This window comes from Punica granatum, chromosome 2 (assembly GCF_007655135.1).
Source record: "Punica granatum isolate Tunisia-2019 chromosome 2, ASM765513v2, whole genome shotgun sequence".
NCBI lineage: Eukaryota > Viridiplantae > Streptophyta > Magnoliopsida > Myrtales > Lythraceae > Punica > Punica granatum.
Genome location: NC_045128.1, coordinates 38,710,245 through 38,735,584, shown reverse-complemented (window position 1 = coordinate 38,735,584; position 25,340 = coordinate 38,710,245). Strand labels below are relative to the sequence as shown.

The following is a 25,340-nucleotide window of genomic DNA, read 5'->3' as shown; positions in this document are numbered from 1 at the left end:
CATCAAGGGTAATGCGTATTGGACTGCCCCGTCATGAGACTGCTACTGGGTTAATACGAGATTATCATTAGCAATTCTCATAGTGACTATAGTGCAGAGATCCTTTGACTTGAGGTAATCATTGATTCCTACATGGTATGCCGCATACTTTGATACTGTCAAACGCCAACCATAACAGAATGGTTGTAAAGACTAGGCCTGGCAATATTTCACAAGACACGATAACACAACACGGATTCGACACAGAGTTAAACGGGTTTGGATTGGACGTTTTTAATAATCGGTTTAAACGAGTCCAACCCATTTAAACACGGTTAATAAGCGTGTCTTACCGGGTTGAACCTGTGTAACCCAATTATATACGATTAAACCTGTTTTTTTAGACATATTTAATCGTGTTACTATAATCGTGTAACCCGTTAACCCGTTTATGTATCTGGATTTACCAAAATATCCTTATGTAACCCTAAGTTCCTAAGTCCATAACCTAATTTCCTTTCCTTTCCTTTCTTTCACCCAATCCAACACAGCATAACCGCACTTCCACTTCCACTTTTACTTCTCTACTACCCTCCCTCAGTTCTCATCTGCGATTTGATTTCCTTCTTCCCATCCATCAATGGCGAAGTTCTGCTTCTTCGCTCTCATTGCTCTCCTCTTCGTGCACCTCGCATTGTCCGCAGATCCGCCTCAGATCTCGCCCTCCCCTGCTCCCAAGCTCGCTGCCGACTCCACTCCCACCATCTCCCCTTCGAAGCCCACCGCTTCGCCGGCTCCCGCTCCCGCTCCTGCCAATGCGCCTCACGGCTCGATCTCATCCTCGCCGTTGCTGCCTCCCTCGGATACGGCTCCCGCCTCTTCCCTGTCCACATCCCCCTCCCCTCCATCTCAGTCTCCGTGTAAACATGTCGTGTTAACGTGTTCGGGTAAACGAGTTAATCGAATAAACAAGTCGTGTTAATGTGTCCAGGTAACTGGGTTGATCGGATAAAGAAGTCGTGTTAACGTGTTCGGATAACGGTTATAATCGTGTCGTGTATACGTGTACCTATTATGACACATTTCGATAAATGAGTTTAAACGTGTCTAAAGGGGTTGACACGGATATAAACGTGTCGTGTACGGGTTTTCAAAACCTGCCCCGTTTAATAATCGTGTCGTGTACGGGTTATAACTTCAATGACACGAACCCGTTTAGACACGACACGTATAAATACGATACGACACGAATTGTCACCCCTAGTAAAGACAACAATTAGGTATGCCGCAAATCATGATGAGGAATATGAATGATCAAGATATGATTTGTCCATCTTTTGTAAGAGGAGCGATATCTCACTGAGCCCCTTGGTGGGTGAAGTTGAGAAGTGTATGCGCATACTCAAATGAGTCGATATAGAGATATCGAGCTCATTTACTCTGACAGACTTACCTAGAACCAAGAAAAGAGATTGTTACAAGGATGACATTGACCATGGCTTAAGTTCGTTCGAAATATAGAGGACAAAGGGAAATTGTTGCACAGTAACATAGTTCATAGGTTTGTCCAATAGTTGACTTTTTGATTACTTGGATAACAATAATTCATTCCTAGATGCCACTCACTGTTTGTAATGTTGAAATGGAGATTTCAATATTACTGTTAACATAATCGGGAACTTATAAGGTCACACGCAACAACTAAATCAGCGGATGATGAAAGCGACCTCATTCAATAGAGATTAGATGAGTTCGAGCACAAGTCGAATATATCGGAAGTTTAATGAGATTAAACTTCCTGATTGATTGAATTCCGATTATTAGATTTAATGAAATAAATAAGGGGTCGAATCGGGCAATGACCCTTGGTTCAATCATATAATAAAAAGCGGACCAATAATTTGCTGACACTTGGCAAGATTTGTGAGGCGACACATGGCACGGGGGAATTCGACCAAGTGGCTCAATCATGTGTATCGACACATGAACCAATCAGGTGATGGCAAGTGGTTCGATCGTGTGTTGATAAGTGGTCCAATCATGTGATGACACTTGGCCCAATAAGGATGTGGCAAATGACACATAGAAAATATACTCTCGGCAATGTTGCATTGATTTGAGAACCCATCCTCCAAAGCCCTATAAATAGGCACCTAGGTCCATGCATCAAGGCATCGATGTTCGGGTTCAAAAATTACCCGATTCGATAACGACAAGTTGTAATATGATTATAACTTGTTCAAGGGCCCTATTTGAGTCCATTAATCTAATAATTATTTCTTGTTTGGGCGCCTCCCTTCGGGCTCTATTAGGCGCGCGATTCCTACATATCTATGATGCTAAATTATGTTAAACTATATAGGGTGATTTGATTACTGTAGTTCCTAGGCTATTAATTATTATATAATCTTTTAGGTCATTTTCATACTTAATTTCTTTATTGGTTAAATCTTATTTCATTGATCCTACAATTAAGTAACATAATAAATATATATATATATATATATATATATCGCTGTTTACATTTCCTACCTAACATGGGACAAATATATGTATTTTTACAGTACCCAAACACCTTTTACAGTGCTCAATTAATCATATTTCATTGAGCCTACAATTGAGTAACATAACAAATATATATATCGCTGTGTCCATTTCCTTCTTAACAAGTGACAAATATATGTATTTTCACAGCTCACAAACAACTTTTACGGTGCTCAACAATCATTTTATCATACATTTTTCAACGCATATAATAGGTAATTTTTTATGTTTATAATCTTAATTATAGAGGTAAAATTTATTTGAAAACCTTAAAAGATCGTGTTCTCGTGCAACGCACGTGCATCTCGACTAGTAATAATAAATAAACAATTTGACGGTGACAGATTTGAAGAACTTAAAAATGATTATTTGCTCTTTACCGAAAAATATTATTTCCTAGTTTTGGTCACACAAATATATATATTTATATATATAGTGATCAATAACGATATATACACACAAAAAAATAAAATAAAAGGGGACGAAGCTTCTAGAAAGATTATGTCCTGGCCCCAGAATATTCGCTGGCGATAACCCTTTTTGGAAAGTCGTATTTTGAGGGTTTTCGAACACCAAGTATATATACGAGAGGATTTGCTTGTGGCGAAAGAATAAAAAAGAAAAACATAGGAGAGTCATCTGCTTGTGTTCTTCAAAAGAAGTATTTCTTTAGCCTACTACAATTGAACGGACGATAACAGCTTGCACGAGAGTTTGAAACTCCAGTCAGGTACGCCTGTAGCCTAAATATATACGTTGATTAATTAGAGAAAAGTCTAGCGACACTCGTACGAAGTGTATAGCCAAGTAGTTGAAAAATTATATATATGCATGTATGAATGGATTATCATGTCGTGGATTTTCTTCAGCTCTTTGAATTTCTTGCATTTGTTGGCTTGGCCTAAGGACAAGTCAATCGCCATTAGTCTATTAGATAGCTCATTGTCGATACATCATCTCTAAGAGGAACTAGCTAGACTAGACATATGATATGCTCCAAACGAGGTGAGAGTCACATAAGTGAGGAAACTCCAAACAAATGGGTATGTGAAAATCTGGATTGCAAACTTTAAAACTAGAATTTTTAGTAAATTAATAATTTGCCTCTTAAGAGATCGATATTATATCAAATTTGACCTCAAGAAAATTTTTACATCAATTTTTATCTTAACTTATTAAATGTATATCATATTGCCACTTTCATCTGTCTACCGTTAAAAACTCGACGAGACTTTTAGATGGAAGGGACAATATGTTATACATTTAATATGTTAAGATCAAAATTAATATAAAAAAATAATAAATAATACAACATCAGATGTTTTCATCCACTATTGGATGATAGATAGACGGAAGGGGTCATGTGATGTACACTTTTAATTTGATATAAAAAAATTTTGAAATTCGATTTGATGTAATATTAATCTCTCGATGGACAAATTGTTAATTTACTCTAAAATTTTTGAACTTTAATTTAGCAATCACTACTTTTTATACAGCTAAAAAAAGAATAAAACTTTTGTCGATAAGTAGAGGATACTCAGCTGACTTCAAATGTTTATTAGTAGTTTTTAGATATTCGATGCGGCAATAAAATTAGCAAACGATTGGTATATTTGATTTTAGAGTTAACGTAATTTTGATTTTGATTGTGAAAAATGACAAATGATTATATAGTGTGTTGAGTTAAAGTTAAAGTCAAAATTTTTTACTTGAAAAATATATATTTTTATTATATAATGTGTTAAATTAAAATTAAAATTAAAATTTTATAATTTTAATTGCGAAATTAAATGGAGGAGATTTCCTTAACAGATCGAGATTCACTGAAAGCTGCAACCGGTTGACTTCAATGTGAGGACCGAAAGCGGTCTCGGATTCGTCAACTGCAAGATCATTCGTGCGGGAGAGCTTCTAGAAGGTCGGGAGGGTGGCGTAATCACACGTGACGCGCCCCTTCTCCGTTACGCTACTCCCCTACGTTTCCACCCCTGATGAATCCTTCCGCTCCACATTCCACACTGACTAATAATCAATCAATTAATTAATTAGTTCACTTTTCTTTTATTTAATTTCTGCACTTGATTTTTTTTTTCTTAGGTTCAAAATCTACGACTAATTTGTCACTTTCAAAATTCCTTCGGCTTTCATCAGCTGTCGAAGTGAATTAAGTACGATCTATAATGTGGGTGCGGTCATAAACTTTTGAGAAGTATGCGTGCGGCTTATTTGATTTTCACATCGGGCAACCAGTCGCCCATCATCTGACTTAATAGTGAAATTAGAGCAATGGCTGGTTCTTAATCATAGGCAAGCAAATCATTGATCGAGCAAGCTGCACATGTTGGGCCCAGCACGTGACACTTCGGGCTACATTTCCGGCCATCCCCCTTTTACGCTAATTTCAATGGCCGGAGGAAAGGAATCCTCTTCATCTTAATTATAATATCAATAATAATTTTTTTGGGGGGAAGTAAATAGTAACAAATCCTTTTCGGAGAAAAAAAAAATTCAATGCGCTTTAAAAATTAGTTCGTCGCAGAGGAAGTGGAAGAATTAGATTTTTTTCCCAAAAAAAAAAAACAATCAATGTCAGATTGCATTATTTATTTTTAGTTTTATTGGTGATATCCTCTGCATGATATGTTGGTTGTGGATCCCCTCTTATTCGCGTCCTCCTGTCCTCTGAGTCTTTGCTTTGGATACTCTTCAAAATTTAGCATCGCCTTAGGAAGCCGAAACCAAATACTCAGTCCCCGATTCGACTTTGCTCGACGGGATAGAACGGTGTCGAACCATGGGCACATGATCCCATCCGCCTTAAGGAGCTTATAGTATGTTCGTCGGACCCACCTCTCATCAAAACGGGATCAGACCCAGGTCTTTAACATCTCAGTCTAGTCCCCTCCGTTAGGACACTTTCCTCATTTGATATGAACATTTCATTATCCTTCCTTCTCTTCTCTCTAGTACATTTCTTTATAAAAATAGCACTGCAACTATAAGCGGTTGAGTTCATCTCCAACCTAAAAGTTCGAGCTGATAGATTAAGACATCTAATCTCTTATAAACTCATTAGATTCTTCTTAATTTCACCTACACGTGTCACATGGACTAGAACAATCCGCCATCAAGAACTAATTACGAGCCGGGACTACTTCCGTGCTCGGAAGGATGGGGGACGACAATTGATAATGAGGTCACACTTTGGGCTAGACTAACATGAGGCGGCTTTCTCTCCGCAGTCAGATTTCAAATAGACCACGACCTCCACCCTTGGGCCAAACATGGGCGCACTTCGACTGCTCATCGATAAAGAGACATGATGTGAATCTACACACATGCGCGCAAAAGCATTACCCGTTCTAATATCACGTTAAAATATCACGGAGGCTGAGCGATTAAGCTCACCCCAACCAAAAGCTCAAACAGATAATTGAGTCACCAAATCTCTTTGTTTTTTAATAACCCATTCTCAAACTCTTTCATAAGTGTTGTAGGCGCTCCCTAACCGGTCGCCTTAGTAGCGTTGACAAAGAAGAACAGCCGGTTAAAAGACAGAGATTCTTCTTTGTTTTTTCTTGTGGGATTTTTTACTCTCAACATTCCGGCTTCCACGTTCACTGTGTTTCTAACCGGAGTGTCATATGATATGATGCGTGGGAAAGTTCATATTAAACTGTGTTTGATAACGAGAGAATGAACTTGCCGGATTTTGTTATCGTCATCCCATTTTCGTATTTCTTGTGATGGATACATGCATTCCAACGGCTTCCTTCCTCATTCTTCCTGACAGGTTTGAGTAAATATAACTAACCGCGTCCTTTGTCGCGTGGTGGATTGGATATCTGACTATGGTGGCATTGCCCCAGGCGGGAGATGACCCGGCAAGGTCGACAAGCAGCTGTGGTAGCCGGGCATCGAGCAGCCACCGGAGCTTCGTAGCCTCTGGCAGCTTCCGGGAGGCTTGGCAGACCCCACCCAATGTGTTCAGCCGCAGCGGGCGGCAGCATGAGCATGATGATGAGGAGGAGCTTCGCTGGGCCGCTATCGAGCGTCTCCCCACCTATGACCGCCTTCGCAAGGGCATGCTCCGGCAGGTCCTCGATGATGGCCAGGTCGTCCATGGCGAGGTAATACCACGAACTTCTTCCATCGACGTACGAAATTTATGAACGCCTAAGATCGAGTTTTAATAAGTTCTAGTCATCATTTAAAAAAAAAAAAACTATACAGATCGATGTCAGGAAGCTCAAGATGGAGGACAAGAAGCAGCTGATGGATAATATCCTCAAGGTTGTTGAGGAGGACAATGAGAAGTTCCTCCGAAGGCTGAGGGACAGAACCGACACGTGCGTCTGAACCTCGTTCAGTACTCGGTTCCTTATACTCTTTGAGACTGAACATTTTTCTAATTTGATGTTCGGATGCAGAGTCGGGATGGAGATTCCAAAAATCGAAGTACGGTTCGAGCAACTGTCTGTGGAGGGAGATGTGTATATCGGAAGCAGAGCGCTTCCTACTCTGTTCAATGCCACCATTAACACAATTGAGGTTACCCCATGCACAATTCAACTCGTCGTTTATTCCCGAACTCTAAGCTAGTTCATGTTCATATTAGTCCATCTCAGTAATTTATTTTTTTTAATCATTCTTCTTATGGTAACATGACCAATAGAGTGTCCTCGGGTTGATTCGACTGGCACCGTCTAAGAAAAGGAAACTCCAAATACTGAAAGATATAAGTGGAATAATCAAACCATCGAGGTATCTCTCTGCACTTCATCTCCGGCGATTCTGAATTCCACCATTTCTGATTTCTTTGCATCGATAACTATAGGATGACGCTGCTCCTGGGACCACCAGGCGCGGGGAAAACAACGTTGTTGCTAGCACTTGCAGACAAGCTAGACGATGATTTAAGCGTGGGTTTTTTTCTTTTTTTCTCTGTCATTTCCTTCAATTCGAGGCATTATAGTTTTGGCCAGTGAACTTACTCGGACGAAATGACAGAAAACTGGAAAAATCACCTATTGCGGCCATGAGTTCAATGAGTTCGTACCTCAAAGGACTTGCGCTTATATCAGTCAACATGATCTTCATCGTGGGGAGATGACTGTCAGAGAAACTTTAGATTTCTCGGGGCAATGTTTGGGCGTTGGGACAAGATACGAGATGCTTGCAGAGCTCGCAAGACGAGAAAAGGGTTTGGGAATTAAGCCCAATCCGGGGATTGATGCATTCATGAAAGCAACAGCCCAGGCAGGGCAAGAGACTAGTGTGGTCACTGATTACATTCTCAAGGTCTGTTCTTTCCACTCCTTGTGGAAAAAATCGAAATGGTCATTCAACACCATCACGTGTGGTGCAAAATAATCTTTTGATTCTTGTTATTGCAGATACTCGGGTTGGATATTTGTGCAGACAATATGGTTGGTGATGAAATGAGACGGGGCATTTCAGGTGGACAGAAGAAGCGTGTGACAACAGGTTCGTGTCATGAAGCTATGTACTGGTCTGGTGCATCTTTATTCATAAACTCGGTGGTCGGAGAATAAAGCATGGTTTTTTTTATGCTTATATGTCCTTAAAGGCTTTCGGGTTTCTTGGGTGCAGGAGAGATGTTAGTTGGACCTGCAAAAGCGCTCTTCATGGATGAAATCTCGACAGGATTGGATAGTTCAACGACCTTTCAGATTGTCAAGTACATGCGCCAGATGGTCCACATCATGGATGTGACCATGTTAATCTCACTCCTTTAACCGGCTCCTGAGACGTATGATCTCTTTGACGACATCATACTCCTTTCAGAGGGCCAGATTGTCTACCAGGGTCCACGGGATGATGTCCTTGAGTTCTTCGAGTACATGGGTTTCAAGTGTCCTGACAGAAAAGGGGTAGCCGACCTTTTGCAGGAAGTGACCTCTAAGAAGGACCAGGAGCAATACTGGTACAGGAAGGACCAGCCCTACCAATTCGTCTCAGTGCCAGACTTTGTTGAAGCATTCAAGTCGTTCAGGATTGGTGATCAGCTCATAAACGAGCTGCAGGAGCCATATGACAAGTCCAGGACCCACCCAGCGGCGCTGGTAACAGAGAAGTATGGAATCCCGAACTGGGAACTCTTCAAGGCATGCTTTGCCAGAGAGTGGCTTATGATGAAGCGTAACTCATTTGTGTATGTGTTCAAGACCATGCAGATTACAATCATGTCCCTAATCGCGATGACAGTTTTCCTAAGAACACAGATGCCAGTGGGGAAGGTAGCAGATGGGGGAAAATTTTTTGGGGCCCTTTTCTTCAGCTTGTTCAATGTGATGTTTAATGGGATGGCAGAACTCGCAACGACAGTTTTCAGGCTCCCGGTGTTCTACAAGCAGAGAGATCTCCTGTTCTATCCTCCGTGGGCATTTGCGTTACCCATCTGGGTCCTCAGAATCCCATTATCTTTCTTGGAATCGGGAATTTGGATCATCCTTACATACTACACTATTGGTTTTGCTCCCGCAGCTGGCAGGCAATGGACATAAAATTTCAATCGTGCAAGACAGTCTAATCAGTGTTCTCTTTGTATTTAACAAGAGACGTGAAAGAGAACCAGGACTGCTCTCCACGACCCGAGCAGCCGCCTTTTCAATAGTTAACCATATTCCTGTTTTTATTTTTAGGTTCTTTCGCCAGTTCTTGGCCTTATTCGGTGTACATCAGATGGCCCTGTCTCTCTTTCGATTCATTGCTGCAGTTGGAAGGACACTAGTTATGGCAAACACTCTCGGTACCTTTACCATGCCAGTGGTCTTCGTCCTTGGTGGCTTCATCGTTGCCAAAAGTAAGTTTTAGAATTGTACGGATTAATATAAAATGGAGATTTTGCTCCTTTTTATATTTCTCGTTTGATCCTAATAAGATTTCCATTGTTGGTCATTCATTTGCAGATGACATTCGTCCATTCATGTTATGGGGTTATTATGTTTCTCCCATGATGTATGGACAGAATGCCATTGTCATGAACGAATTTCTCGACAAAAGATGGAGTGCGGTGAGGCATCTTAATCAATGTTTTACAGTTAAAAAACTAGCTTAAAATAACGCCCATCCTATTTGTATTGCAGCCCAATTTGGATCCAAGAATTAATGAACCGACAGTGGGAAAGGTCCTCCTAAGCTCAAGAGGCTTCTTCACAGAAGATTACTGGTTTTGGATTTGCATTGGGGCACTGTTCGGGTTCTCTCTTCTATTCAATGTTTTATTCGTCGGGGCGCTGACTTGGTTAAATCGTAAGCTAATTTCCATGAACGAACTTTTCTATGTACTTTCATTACATTAAAAGTGGTCTTAGTGATCCTCTTGTTTGTAATGTATTCCAGCATTGGGAGATTCGAAAACAGTGTTCTTGGACGAAGAAGAAGAAAAGAAGAAGAAGAAGAAGAAGAAGAAATCTTCTGCTCAACAGAGCTCGGAAGGTTTGCCAAGTTTGATATTCAATTTCGGTTGTTATTGCATGGAAACCTTTTGGCAGAGGATCTTCGATGCAGATTATCTGTCAAATTTGATCGACCACAGGTTTGGACATGGAACTTCGAAGTTCGGCAGAAGTTACTGGCAGCGGTCCCGAGAAAGGACCAAGAAAAGGAATGGTTTTGCCCTTCCAGCCGCTTTCTCTGGCATTCAACCACGTGAACTATTACGTTGACATGCCCGCTGTGAGTCATTAAACAGAAGTTGCAGCATAGTGAATATCCCTGAATTTCAAGATTCAAGTGAAATTCGAGCTAAGGGGAGCGATCTCTGTACCTTTATGTGCCAGGAAATGAAAAATCAAGGAATCGTTGAAGATCGTCTTCAACTGCTGAGGGACGTCAGCGGTGCGTTCAGACCAGGCGCTCTGACAGCTCTGGTAGGAGTAAGCGGAGCCGGTAAGACAACCTTAATGGACGTGTTAGCTGGACGGAAAACTGGTGGTTACATTGAGGGAAGCATCAGCATTTCTGGTTTTCCAAAGAACCAGGCAACCTTCGCTAGGATCAGCGGGTACTGTGAACAGAATGATATTCACTCGCGATATGTCACTGTATACGAGTCCCTCCTGTACTCGGCCTGGCTCCGTCTATCATCAGATGTCAAGCCGAGTTCTCGTAAGGTGAGCTCTCCTGTAAATGTGTTAGATCTCTACTATGCATACATTTAACGATCAAGCCCCTCTGAAAGAACTAGAAAGTTCTCTAGAGCCATAAATAGCCTAATGATGATGCAAAAAAAGATGATGTTTCTCCCCTCCCCACATTATTTATGTCTAACAGATGTTTGTTGACGAAGTAATGGACTTGATCGAGCTGAACCTACTGAGGGACGCACTGGTTGGCCTTCCGGGAGTAGACGGCCTATCGACGGAACAGAGGAAGAGGCTGACCATAGCAGTGGAATTGGTTGCTAACCCATCTATCATCTTCATGGACGAACCGACTTCTGGCCTCGATGCTAGGGCTGCTGCTATCGTTATGAGAACCGTGAGGAATACAGTCGACACTGGCAGAACCGTCGTTTGCACAATCCATCAACCGAGCATTGACATTTTTGAAGCTTTTGATGAGGTCGAACATTGGTCCCACAGCCTTCCTTACTTTTCTTATTGCATTTGCTACTCTTCATGCCTCTATATGCGTAAGATATTCGAATAAGTACCATCAGTTGATCTAAGAGCTTAAATTTGTTACAGTTACTATTGATGAAACGAGGAGGGCAAGTGATATATGCAGGACCACTCGGCTGCCATTCCCACAAGCTCATAGAGTACTTTGAGGCAAGCCGAACTCATGTTTTCTACCTTCCAATTAGAGAATGCACTTATTAATGCTAAATGCCACACGACCTTGCCCGGAAACGTGAGACCTGATCCTTTTTTCTCCTGTGACAATGAGCAGGCCGTACCCGGGGTTCCAAAGATAAAGGATGGCTACAATCCAGCCACTTGGATGCTCAATATCAGTACACCTGCAGTCGAGACTCAGCTTGGGGTAGATTTTGGAGATGTCTACTTGAAATCCTCGCTTTACCAGTAAGTTTGATCTTTTAGAGAAAATTCAATTGTTATGACTAATGCAACTAATTCTAATTCGACAGTCTGATCTTTCTTTCTGGAAATTCTTCCAGGAGGAACCAGGAGCTGATCAAGGAGCTTAGTACCCCGGCTCCGGGAGTGAAAGATCTTTACTTCCCGACGGAATTCTCACAACCTTTTACCACTCAGTGCATGGCCTGTTTCTGGAAACAACACTGGTCTTACTGGAGGAACCCGCAGTATAACGCCATTCGATTCTTCATGACAATAGTCATTGGCCTTCTGTTTGGTCTTATCTTCTGGCAGAAAGGAGAAGTGACGTAAGATTCGGTTTTCTTTTTCTTCCCCTACACAACATTCACAGGCACATTATTTGAGCATGTCTAAAAGGTTTCTGCATCAATTTGTGGAACAGAGCCAAACAACAAGATCTCTTTAATCTCGTCGGGGCAATTTATTCTGCCGTGTTTTTCCTAGGAGTGTCCAACACAAATTCAGTTCAGGCAATTGTTGCCATCGAGAGGACAGTTTTCTACCGTGAAAGAGCTGCTGGGATGTACTCTCCACTACCATACGCATTCGCTCATGTAAGTAAAACATATAAATAAACTCTGGCCAAGTTTGTTACCAGAGTTGGGAACTCGATCGCTCGATATGACTAAAACTTTCATGGATGATCCTATACTACAGGTGGCAATCGAAACAATATATGTTGCGATTCAGACATTTGTTTACACTATCATCCTCTACTCGATGATCGGGTCCCAGTGGACAGCAGCAAAGTTCCTGTGGTTCTACTACTACATGCTCTTGTGCTTCATCTACTTCACCATGTATGGGATGATGGTCGTCGCACTAACCCCCAGCGTTCAAGTCGCTGCTATCGTCATGGGCTTCTTCCTCAGCTTCTGGAATTTGTTCTGCGGCTTTCTCATTCCAAGGCCGGTATGTGATATAGCACTCTGAGAACTCCACAAACATGTTTCTTCACGGCTTTTCTAGATCTCTAGGATCATGACCGCGATCGATATTTTGAGATGTTAGTAGTCTTGTTAGATGAATGTATTGTTCATTACTTGTTACTTATTCGACTGTTGTGTGGAACTTGCAGCAAATTCCTGTATGGTGGAGGTGGTACTACTGGGCTTCACCGGTGGCATGGACGATCTACGGGCTTGTTTCCACTCAGGTTGGAGACAAGAATACCGACCTTGTGATCCCTGGAGCCGGTACCATTCCCTTGAAGATGTTCCTAAAGCAGTATTTTGGCTTCGAGCATGACTTTCTGCCAGCCATAGCGGTGGCTCACGTGTTGTGGTGCGTCCTCTTCTTCCTCGTCTTCGCCTACGCCATAAGGTTCCTCAATTTCCAGAGGAGATAGAGATCAACCTCTCAGCATTGATTTGATTTATGCTTCCTATTTGAAACTTCATGATACAATCTGTTAATGAAGGAAAAGTTCAATGTAGCAAATCAGAGAATTTTTCCTTTTTCTTTTTTTCTTTTCCTAATTTTTATTTTTTTCCTGTAATTAGTATTCTTTTCCCATATTGCAAACACAATGGAAGGAGATTCTTGCTTAATTGTATATAGGAGATGCCTCTGCAGATTGTTTCTTCATATATAAACTTGAACCTTAAGCATTCGGTAAAACTCGCATTGGCATAAAGCTTCTGCGGCTATTCACACTTCATTGCACGTACGTTGAACTTGAAATCCGAGTTATGAGAAAAGCGGGCCAATATGTAGTGTTTATGGTAACAATGGTGATCATCGATATAAGCGTGTAAAAGCAATATGCAATAAGGCAATTGGTCTAGTCTTAAATACGACCCATTTTTTTTATTATAAGATATGTCAATGAGTCTAGTATAATGAAATAGAAATCTTAATAATTAATAAAGAGGGGTATAAAGCCTCACAACGAGTATCAAATCTACAATCTCCTGGTTAACAAGCGATATCACATAATTACATATTTAGGCTTCTTTTGGACAGATGAAGTTTTACGAGATATCCAAATTGGGCCTAAAGCCCAATAAACCTTTTTATTTCAAGCCTCTCTCTCTCTCTCTCTCTCTTTTTCTTTTCCGTTGGAGTTTTTTCAATCTGATTTGATTTAGGAAGAAAATTGGCCCATGTTATATCTTATCAATGTCTCTCATTTTCCTGGTGATGATCGTTGTCATTACTCAGTAGAACTTGACAAGATATGTTTTTGACAAAATAATAAAGGGAAAATAAAATAAAGGGTGAGAACTCGTTTGACTGTTACTTAGCTCCCAGTACAAGGATTGCGGTAAAAATTGATGAAGACGGTATTCGTGCCCATCACGTAAGTCTCATACATTTAATTTGGACATAATTAAGAATGAAATTCATCGATTTAACAAGGGTTCAAGCAAGGAGTGGACCTAGACGAGCCCCAAATACTAACTAAAGTCGAAGCAAAGATAGTATAATTAATAATAAAGACAAAGAATTGCAAGACGAAAACATTGAACCGCAGTTGATAATCTGTGTTGAATTAATCAACAATTTTGACCCGTTTCCAAGGTTGAGATTCACGGTGACAGATGTCTCATGCTAAGAAATTAAATAGAGTTCCTTCCTCTCCAAAAGTCTATTTCTCCTCCTTTCTTTTCGATTAAAAGAAGCCCACAAGTTTATTACAGGAAAAAAAATGAAAATGACAATCATATAAAAAAAAAAAGGTAAATTACACAAGAAATCCCAAGTTTTGATATTTCTCTCAATTTTAGCACAATTTTTCATTTTTGACATAAAAAATCGCAAGTTCTCTTTTTTGTTTCAAATATGACACGCCTTTCTTCTTCCATTTCATTTTCCGTTTAATTGCCAACGTGAACGATAACAAATTCAAGTTGACCTTAGTTAGCCAATGAAAAAGTGACACATGTAACGTAGTGGCTTTAAAAAATAAAAGATGGACGTTCTATTCTTTTAATTTTGAAAATTTGCCCCAATCTCTCTACCCAACATCTCTATTCGGCAACTCTGTCTTTCTGTCTCTCTTCTCTATCCCTTCTCTCCTGCCGGCACCCACTCCGCTCAGAATCTCTCATTCAAGAAAATAAGCTTTTTTCCTCTAGTTTCATGATCAAAGACTATAGCTTTCACTCATGTACCTAAGGGAGGGATTGCCAGAAGGGAAGGAGATATGATAAGGAGTTGATGCCCGGATCGAAATGCCCAAGCACCTAGTCTTCCATAGCGATCCGAGAAGATGTCAAGGCAATTCCTGAGGAAGCCGCCATGGGAAGGAGAAAACTACGAGTAGTAGGTGAGTCTGATGGTGATCATCGCATGTCCGAATGAAAAAGGATTGAGAGAGAGAGGAGAGATAGTTGCCGAAGGGAGATGAGGACGGGAAGAGAGATTGGGGCAAATTTGCAAAATTAAAAGAACGAGGGTTCATTTTTTATTTTTTTAAATCATAATGGTATATATGTCACTTTTTCATTGGCAAGTTACGGTCCACTCCATGATGTTATCTTCCACATTAGCAATTAAACGGAAAATATAATGGAAGACGAATGGAATGTCATATTTGATATGAAAATGAAAATTTATGATATTTTATGTCAAAAATGAAAAGTTGTGTTAAAATTGAGACAACTATCAATACTTCAGATTCTTTGTGTGATTTACCCTAAAATATGAATAATTTCACTGGTAAAAAATTAAGCACAAAAGCTCTAAATTTGTAGTCTATTTTTCTGTAATAAAAGCGATCTATAACCTAGTAAAATAAAAATAAAAAAGTAAAATGAAAGGATAAATGAATTCCATTAGCAAATATTAAAATCAGCACTTTTTAACTTTGAGTCGATGTCACTCATTCCTATTTGTTTACTTTCTCTTTTTTTTGTTTGTGTACTCTAATAATCGTAAGTTCAATAGGTCTGATTAATCCAATTTAAGCAAAATCAACTCTCATTAAATGATTATACTTTCAATACAAATTTTTTTCATATGTAAGATTTCAATTCGAGATGTTGATTATCTTTTATATACTTTGTTCGCTTCCTTATGATAGTGTCCGTCCGTTGTCCACCTCCTAATAATTAATTAACTTTGTAACAAGTAATTTGGTTGTGCCAAGTGTCAGGGAATTAATTAACCTCATCTCCAACCAAAACTTCCTAATCATGGCGGTCATCTATTTTTCATTCCATAGATCCCCAGTTAGGGACAGGCCACGATAGAGGCTATGCAACAATACTTGAAGTCATTTGTCAACGAGGAGAACATAAAATATTTGATTCAACGATTTATGAAGTATTATAAAATTCACACCGAACCAATAAGCGATCGGATTCATTTACAATCAAAAAGTTAGAATTGATAAATTATCATATTCAGTCTCATATAACTGTAATGACTTCTTTTTATTTTTTCGATGTGAGATTGACAATTCTTGTCAACTATAAAAAATTGAATTAATGACATTCTGGAGACGGGGATCAACATCATTACGCTCTATTCAAACTCGAAATTTTGAGATATTCAATCTGGTCGCTTTTATTGAAACTATATACTTCTCTTCCTTTATATCTTCCACATCTGATAATTGATAAATTTGTTACATTGCATGCACTCTCATTTACCCGATTTTGTTGCTATTGCTAAGATTATATCCAACACAAGAATTGGCACCATTGATCATCAGTTCAACTTCAAGCAATTTAAAGATCATTTATATATCGGCAATTAATTTCTCGATAGCGAGAGATATGTTGGGACTTAACGGCAACGGTGACATGCTCAATAAGGTGGCCCATTTTGCACCTATGGTACATTATCCATGTGTACGTGGTCGTAGCCAATGGTCGAAATCCGAAAGGTACTTGGGGGTGAAGGTCCCCCGCCCAAATGATGTTGCTATCTCATGATCCCCCTTCATATGAAGGAACTATATATATGGCCATGCGAAATATCTCGCCCTCTTAATGAAGACTCAAATCATCATATATAACGATGCACGATATTTAATTTCTGTCTTGATGAAATTAATTATCCGAATAATTTATGGTGTGTATATACACTTCTCACTTGTTTTAGTGTGACAGTGAGAGCGCCTGGAATTATTTTAGGTCGTCTCACAATGCATGGATATATCCGTTCATCTTACCATACATATAGTTCACCTTTACATGTTAATCTTACCATACATGATCATGATGCTTCCTGGTGCATTAGTAGGCAAGAGAGGGAAATATCACTTATCCGTACACATTCTCTCACATAATAATTGCATTAATAACCTCACTAATCCGTAAAATTATTACATCTATACTTTTATATACGTGACTATGTGAGTCTTAGTCTATTCAGAATGATTCCCTTGTAATCACAAAAAGGACACGGCTGACAAAAAGGTTCTCCTCGTTCAAAATGGGTGAGACATCGTTTTATACCTTTTCTTTTTTTTTAAAACTCCACATTAATTCTTCCCTGATGGTATCGTATAGCGTCGTCCCTCGTACACTACAACAAAATAATTTATTGGCAATTAATTAATCAATTTTTAATTGCTAAAATGTCACTTTTAATAATTAAAATATTTTCCAGTCATACATATATCTAGTTGTCATGCTCTTTAACTATTGAGTTATGACAACTAATATGCAACTAAAGTTTTTTAAAAAGTTTTTATAGGTTGTAATAACTATATTTTACCTCTTAGTAAAGTAAAAAAAATAATTGTTAAAGAATTCATTTAGCAACTAATAAACTATTTAGCAACTATAATTTCAGTTGTTAAAGGACAACATATAAATGTAAAGTTTATACTACCTAAAATAATTTGACTGTATTTCAATTGTAACATTTTAATAGATAAAGGAATTGAGAACTAAATATATGCACGGTTAAAATATATTATAATCGTTAAAAGTGACCTTCTAGCAACTAAAATTGATTACTTAGTTGCTACGAAGTTACTTTGTTGTAGGGGTATAATAAGCTGAAACATATCATCTGGGGGACCTCATACGGGAAACTAATATCAGGGGACTACGAGGAATGTAGGTGAAGCAGGTACTGTCCTACCAAAGCATTATGTATATTATATAAATACATGCCAGGTTTCAAAATTTATGTAATTATATACATGTGTGGGTATATATGCTCGCGCACATGCAGTCAGCAATTGTTATAATAGGAAAAAGAAAAATAAAGAGAGTGTAGCGCAACGACATGCGTTTTCACCTGTAAATTAAGATATTTTTAATTCGATTATCATAATAAGACTAACATTGTCCTTTTTTTTTTGGGTCAATGCTAATAGTACTATTTAGTTAGTTATTAGGATTTTAATTTCATTCCACGAGACAAATGATCCACTCTTATAATTTTTTTTAAAAAAAAAAAAGAGAGAAAAAGACAAAATCAGACAACTGGAAGAATGTCCAATTTAAAGCCCAATAAGGCAATAACTCCTTCCAAACGACAGACTGCCCTGCTCATAACGTTGTATGTATGTATGTAAAGAATCTCTCTTGAGAGACAGATCGTTGGCCTTATAACGACTGCCTATCCTATCAGTGAATGCAAAGATTCCTTATTAAAATCAACACTCACTTTTTGGACAGCAATGTGGTGCATTTTTCTGATCAATCCCTGCGTGAAATCTCTTTATCCTTACTTCTTTTAAACCCACCACCCCAAAACATATTTACTGGACCTACGGATACGAGATCTCAAGTCATCTTGTAGCTAGAAGGTTTCTTGAAAATCCGTTATAATTATATTAATTGTTCGCATGATATATGTATAAATAATCAACCTATTTTCCTTTATGTTCATTTCTTGACTTAACAGTAATGGAAATTATATTCCATAGTCCATGTGACCCTAGTTGATCTAGCTGTGATTGATTTGAGCCCTCTCAATTGTTCCAATTTTAAATCGTGCTTGGGGGTTGCTGCACACACCAATCCGACTCGTAATTAGTAATAAGGTTCCGGGATAATATATGAGAGTTACAACTCTCCTAAGGTTAAAAGAATACAATTATAAAGAGAAACGTATGTATACAAAGTGCAGGGGTCTGAATGTCAGAATCATAAATCATCACGAGCTATATAGCAAGATACAACATAGTTCTTTGTTAATTAATTGGAATTAGTTCTGCGTACTATTTCTTAATTAAATGCTAATGCTGGCATTAGGTGAAAGTTGCAATCCCTCGATTGCTTTCTTTGTCATTTAAACTATCATACATTTCAATTCGATATATACATATATATATATATATATATATAGTTTAATATAACAACCCGACCCCAAAATCAGCAGTCCAGGCTGCACGCCAGAGATGCTATTGCGTGCTGTGAATATTTTTCCACCTGGGTAGGGGCCCAACCACCGTGATTCCTGGGGCCCCTGATCAATTCCACCCTCCCGATCACAGCCGTTGATGAGGCAAAGTCCGTCGTCTTCCGATTCAACCTTGAACGTGTCAATGGTGATTGGAAAGAGAGAGAAAGGGGGGGAAAAGGGCATGAGATGAGAACCCCATCGCGTTGGCGATGCGAGAGAGGGGTAATTAATTATGGCCTTGTTGGAATTATATTAATCACACCCTTGACCCAATCATGCCCATCGATCTTTTCCCCTTCCTTTTATTTTCTTTAATTCTTTAAACTTTCATAGAATGAAAAATGAAAAGATAAAATAATAAATCATTAAGAAGAATATATATTTATAAAAATTGGTGGAAAATGGGAAAATTTTTGTATTAAAGTATGAAAGCTTGCAAATTATCATAAAGAGGAGATTCCTGCATGGAGCATGAGCAAGCAGGTGGTGTTCATAATATGTATTTCGTCAATCAAACAAATGAGTTTTTTTTTTTTTTTTTTTTGTGAATTTGTTGATAAAAAGGGTATGATTAGATGAGCTGCCGCCTCTGTCCATTCCCCTAACTTTATTTTCTTTCTTTATAGAAAAAAAAGAAGCTGAATATATATGTTCACATATACATACGTTATATTTCATGAGAACATGCACAGTATGTCTACCTGCATTGTAAATTCTGTGCAGTTGACCTTTCTGTCCACTCTTCACCAAACCTAAGCTAACTACGACATCGTAACTTAATTAATTAGTGACATTATGGAAAGCTGTATCGAGTTTACTTACCCAACTCCTCTTTAGTTAAGAAGTTTGCTAACGTTAAGACCGAATCTTTTTTGGTAAGTAATTAATCGAGTTTATAACCTGTGTCGACATGGAATCGTTGGGATGGTTGAAATGCATGTGGCTACGATGCCAGAACTGGAATTAATTATAAACTACATATACACATATCCAATCGTCGTGAGTTCGAGTTTCTTACTGATTACTCCATCAGAATCTACACACAGCAATTAGCAAAGCCAGATTTATGTCCTGTTATGAAGAAAGAGGGGAAGGGCTGCTGTTGTATCGTATAGATGGTGGTTGGAAATTCAAGTCCCACAGGAAATCTCGACCGTACCGATTTCCATGTCGTTTTGAATATATAGTTTGTTAATGTGCTGCTAATTAAAAGTAATTAAGGACAAAAATTAATTAAGGGAAAACAAATAAACAGTGTGTTGTGATTTTCAGGTGTGACAGCCTACCAACCATGCATCCCACCCCGATTACATGCATAAAGATTAGCATAAAAGAAGAGCCCACATGAATCAGAGCATCAACATCATATGCTTTAATTTCTTCATCCGCGGTTGTACACAATAGTCCGAACATGGCGTAGGGGGCGACAAGATTGTCATCACTGTTGTACGCCATTTTTATTCAACGAAAAAAATATAGGCTTAATTTCTTGTTTGTATGTTATAGTGCTAGCTAACCTGTGAACTTTTCCAACGACCCCTTGAATTAGTCCATTCAGCTCGATTCCATCTCGGATTGATATAGAATAATATGTATCACAGATTTTCTTATCAAGATTTCAACAGCATTTAATATATCTTACAGAGTAAACTGCACTCAGTCTGATCAAAATTCATGGTAAAACTAACTTTCAACTCGTAATATACCGCTTAAGAGCAAAAATTAGTAGTTGCATGCATGTAAAGGGACAATTACATACCATGTAGAAAATCTTTTACGTGTAACACGACCGTCCCTCATTCCGATGACGTTTCTCGTGAATAGATCACAACGCCTTACCGTTTCTCGAATGTGCATTTGCTTGGACAGTCCTAAATATCATATGCGGAGAAAGCATTATTATCATGACTTACGCATCACAGCATATGCGTGCTCCGATTTAGTTAGCTTTGTTCACAGCCTACTTATGATGATTTTTCGAAGTTTCTTTTGCTCACTTTCAAACTCCTCGTACATGTTTTAGTAGTATTCATTCACTGAGACCATAAAGTTAAATTTTGAAAAAAGAAACTGATAATTATGTAGATAATCCAAGATTTTGTACTGTTAATTGGAATGTTTAGAAGAACGGGCCTTCTATGCAACTTCCACACAACTGACCAAGTTCAAAAGTTTCCAACTAACGACAACCCACTCGCTTTCCTTTCTCAGTCTGCCCAAGTTCTTACTTATTGTAAAAATTGCTTTTCAGCCCCTAAAGTATGAGCGTCAGACAATTTAGCTCGTAAGCTTTTCGTGATGACAATGTACATCCTAATAGTTAATCTTTAGCTAGCTGAGGGGTAATCCCGCCCCCTACACTATCCAATTCCTATAGAAACTAATAATATATAGAATGTAAAACGAAATATCACAGCGAAGTTCCCCAATCTCCTTAACTATATAATCTTCACAATACATCCACGTATGTATACGTTCCTTTACCTTGAACTAATAATCCATCGCCCCACATTTGCTAAACTATGGCATTTGAGCCCAACTCATGGAAGAGGCTTAGCGTCGAAATACATCATTGAGTCCATAACGGTATTGTACAAACTTGATGAAGACGACTGTTGGCCACGTATTTACACCGATGAAAGGCCTCAATAGAGACATATTTGACTGCCCGGTCAGATGGAGTTGACCAAGCCTCGTCCCTATTCAAAATTTTTTATCAGATGATGGTGAAGGTTAGCCCCGGATGGAAATTTAACTTGATAAACTGTCCAAAGATATTGTTTCGGAGTAGATCGCTCTGCTCTCAAGAGTTTAGGGGGCAGTTACGTGAGTCCACCAATGGCAAGTCTAGCAAAGAAAAAGAAAAGAAATGAGAAAGATTTTTTTTTTTTTTTTGTAATGGAAGGGAAGGAGTTTGTGTTGGGGCAGCTAATCGCCGCTGCCCCTTTCTTTCTTACAATTTCTTTTCTTCTTATCCCTTTCCGTTCCAATTCTTTCTTCTTCTTTTTTTTGGGGGGGGGTTTATCACCCATTCCAATTCATTTTACTTTTTCTTTAATAGGAAGATTCATGAGTCCAATTAAATGAAATATAAATTATAATAATTAATAAAAAAATATAGTAATCTCATCATGAGTATTAAATTCAAAACCAATCGAACGAGATTACTCACCACTAGCTTATTATTATTTACTCGGAAAATAAGCTTAATTATCACTTTAATAATTAAAAGAAAAAAAGTGAAGGAAGAAAAGAGAGGAAAGATATTATGTTTGGGGTTGGGTTTCTCACACCTTTATTTAATTAAAATTCAAAACTCCACTTTAAAGCCACTGCCTTTACGCCTTCTCTCTCTCTCTCTCTCTCTCTCTCTATAAGCAGCAACAGCACAGCACGGCACAGCACGGCACTTGCCATAGTTCTCTACAGGCAGGACTCAACAACACCCCCAACCCCTTCGTCTCATCATTCCTAAAGCAAAAAGGAAAAACAGAGCAAAAGAGTAAAAGAACAGAGCAGTTTCTTCGACCCAGATAGCGAAAATTCGAGGACTCCGGTTGAGGTTGAGGTGGAGGAAGAAGAAGAACAACAAGAAGGAGAAGGAGATGAGTACGTGCGAGCAGTCTCCTCCTCCACCTTCTCAGCCTCAGGCACAGCCACAGCAGCAGCAGCAGCTGATGTTGCAACAGAGCTCTGGGAGCCTGAGCTTCAACAGCAACATGTCGAGGGAGGACGAGGAGATGTCGAGGTCTGCCCTGTCCACCTTCAGGGCAAAGGAGGAGGAGATCGAGAAGAGGAAGATGGAGGTCAGGGACAGAGTCCTTTCCCATCTCGGCCGCGTCGAGGAGGAGACCAAGCGTTTAGCCACCATCCGTGAGGTAACGTACGACATCCGGCGACAATTAAAGAAAAAAAATGATCTTTTTTTTCTTTTTCTTACCCAATTTTTCCTTACAGCCAACCAGGAAACTTGTAACATGAGATCTGCTGGTTTGAGCTCTAATTCATTTACTGCAAAGGACGAATTTCTCTTTTTATCCAGAGAAATGTAAATTTTTTTTAAAATAAATAAATAAATAAAAAAAATATATATATATATATATATAAAGAAATTCAAGAAGATATTGAAGAAAATTTTCAATTTTTTCCCTCATTAATTTTGGGCCTCCGGGTTTTTGCAAAATAAAACTGATAGCAGGAAAAAAGAAAAAAGCCAAATTCTTGCATGCCTTATTGCCCATGTTAATCCTTATCTTTATTTTTCTTCATTTTTTCTATTTTATTATACACAAAATTAGTTCATGCATCATAATCGTAGGAAACAGGATGTAGTTTATATATACATATATTCTTGCTTCTCCTAACACATCTTCTTTTGGGTGAAAACCTCTTTCCTACACTCTCCCCAACTTGTCTGATTTTTTGTTCTTTATTTTCCAATCAGATCAGTAATTTCCTTCACCCTTTCCAACAATAATTTGGTCATTAATAAGCCCCTCTGACATGAGAAGATCGGGAAATAAAAATATATACATGAATAGCAGCCAAAGAAAAGACATACAGTGGTTTACTGCATGAAGATCCAAGATTGCAGGATTAATTCTGTCATGGCATGTGTTATAAGAGACTGAATATCTGTTTGATTCCTAATCACAGCTGCAAATGTTGGGGTTCAGCCTTTGCTGTCATTGTCTTAATGACTGTAATGTCAATTGCGGTACTAAAACAAAATAATCGAGTTCGCTGTACATCTAATATGCTCGCAATAATTTATATCCTGTGAATCAGTGGATATTATTAGTTGTCATATCCAACTGCTCATAACATCACTTTCCAATATTGTCAGTTTTCAGCCGAAATTCTTCATTCGTTTTTTTTGATAAGCCAACAAGTATCTTCTAATTTAGACGTTGAAAAATGTATATGAACAATTAGGAGCTGGAAGCATTGGGAGATCCAATGAGGAAGGACGTTTCAAGCGTTAGAAAGAAAATCGATACCGTGAACAAGGATTTGAAGTCATTAGGCCACACCTGCCAGAAGAAGGTGATCATCCCCTCTACCAACTTGAATTCTGTTGCTCGAAATTTGAGTTCATCCTCTATTGATTTGTCGCTGTCATCGTAATTCCGTTGGGTCCAATTAATTTGAACCCGTGAACACATTGCAGGAGAGAGAGTACAAGGAAGCGCTCGAGGCATTCAATGAGAAGAACAAGGAGAAAGTACAGCTCATTAGCAAGCTGATGGAGGTAAAATTACTTCGGCCTTCCAATCTGGCTCTCAGCTAATTCCCAATTCCGGTCATTTCTTAGGAGCCGGTTATCATTTGCTCTGCCCATCCCTTCCTTTGACAGTTGGTCAGCGAAAGCGAGAAGATGAGGCTGAAGAAGCTCGAGGAGCTGAGCAAGAACATCGAGTTGATGCACTGAGAAACCTTCAAAGCCTCCACCTGGTCCCGCCAACTGATTGTGTTCCCGTGAAGATCGTGTATGTAGTAGTAACATCAAACATGACATACAATATTAAATATTCATAGTGTGTTCATTTTCCTTGGGTATGCTGTAGTTTTTTATGGGCATCTGCATTCTCGTTTCATCGTCATTAGCATAATTCTATGGGTAAGCTTGGAGACACTTTAGCCGGTTTTAGGAAAGGAATCTGCACTGAGAAAAACTTGGTTCTGTAGAAGTGAAATGCATAAATTCCTCCTCATTTAATTTGTTTGGGATGTCGAACTCGATTCGGTTTGAAGGTCCTGTATATTTTTTTTCGGTGTGGTTTGAAGAGTAGTTCGATTTTTTCCCGCCTTCGACTTGTAATGTCCATGATTTATTGATTATTCAATGTTTTGTGAATCTTATGCCGAGTCAGTTCCATGTAGTCTCTTCATCTCGTCCAGGAATCGTACAACAAGAAGTTTCTTCTGTATTAAGGCATTCTGATTGACGAGCTTCCATTGACGTTCAATTGCTTTGCGTTTGAACATTTGAAATTACCAGGGGTTCCCCATCCGACATCATAGTAGGCCAGAGCTTGTCTCCGTGATTTGTAACTTTGGGACCAAAGCATCATTCTGTTGTTCTCGAAAGAAACCAAAAGTATTACTGCTTTTACTTTGCACATTATTTACACATTATCATCGAAGTACCATCAGCCATGGATGACACCTTTAAATTGCAGTCGGCATATAACCGAAAGAGAGACTGCAGTCGGCAAAATTGTGTACGTAGATGTGACTGTCGAGTTTGGTCAAAAAAATGCTACCGTCGAGGTGTAAATGGATGAAAAAGCTTCCCACCTATTGTTGACAACACATGCTTATAGTTAGAGGTTGTAGCCTGTGTTGTCGACAACAGGTTTTAGTTGTAAATAACAGTTGAGTGCTGCATTCAACGACTAAGATGCCGAA

The 25,340-nt window shown here is 38.9% G+C and overlaps 1 protein-coding gene and 1 pseudogene across 1 annotated transcript; both read left to right on the top strand.

Annotated features, from left to right (window-relative positions):
- The first annotated feature begins 6,497 nt into the window (after positions 1 to 6,497).
- On the top strand, positions 6,498 to 13,290 carry LOC116195286 (annotated as a pseudogene).
- An 8,964-nt stretch (positions 13,291 to 22,254) lies between these two features.
- On the top strand, positions 22,255 to 24,786 carry LOC116197412. Its single transcript, XM_031527557.1, has 4 exons — positions 22,255 to 22,807; positions 23,865 to 23,975; positions 24,100 to 24,180; positions 24,286 to 24,786. The coding sequence occupies exons 1-4, from the start codon at positions 22,535 to 22,537 to the stop codon at positions 24,358 to 24,360; spliced, it is 540 nt and encodes a 179-aa protein (XP_031383417.1). The 5' UTR covers positions 22,255 to 22,534; the 3' UTR covers positions 24,361 to 24,786.
- The last annotated feature ends 554 nt before the right edge of the window (positions 24,787 to 25,340 follow it).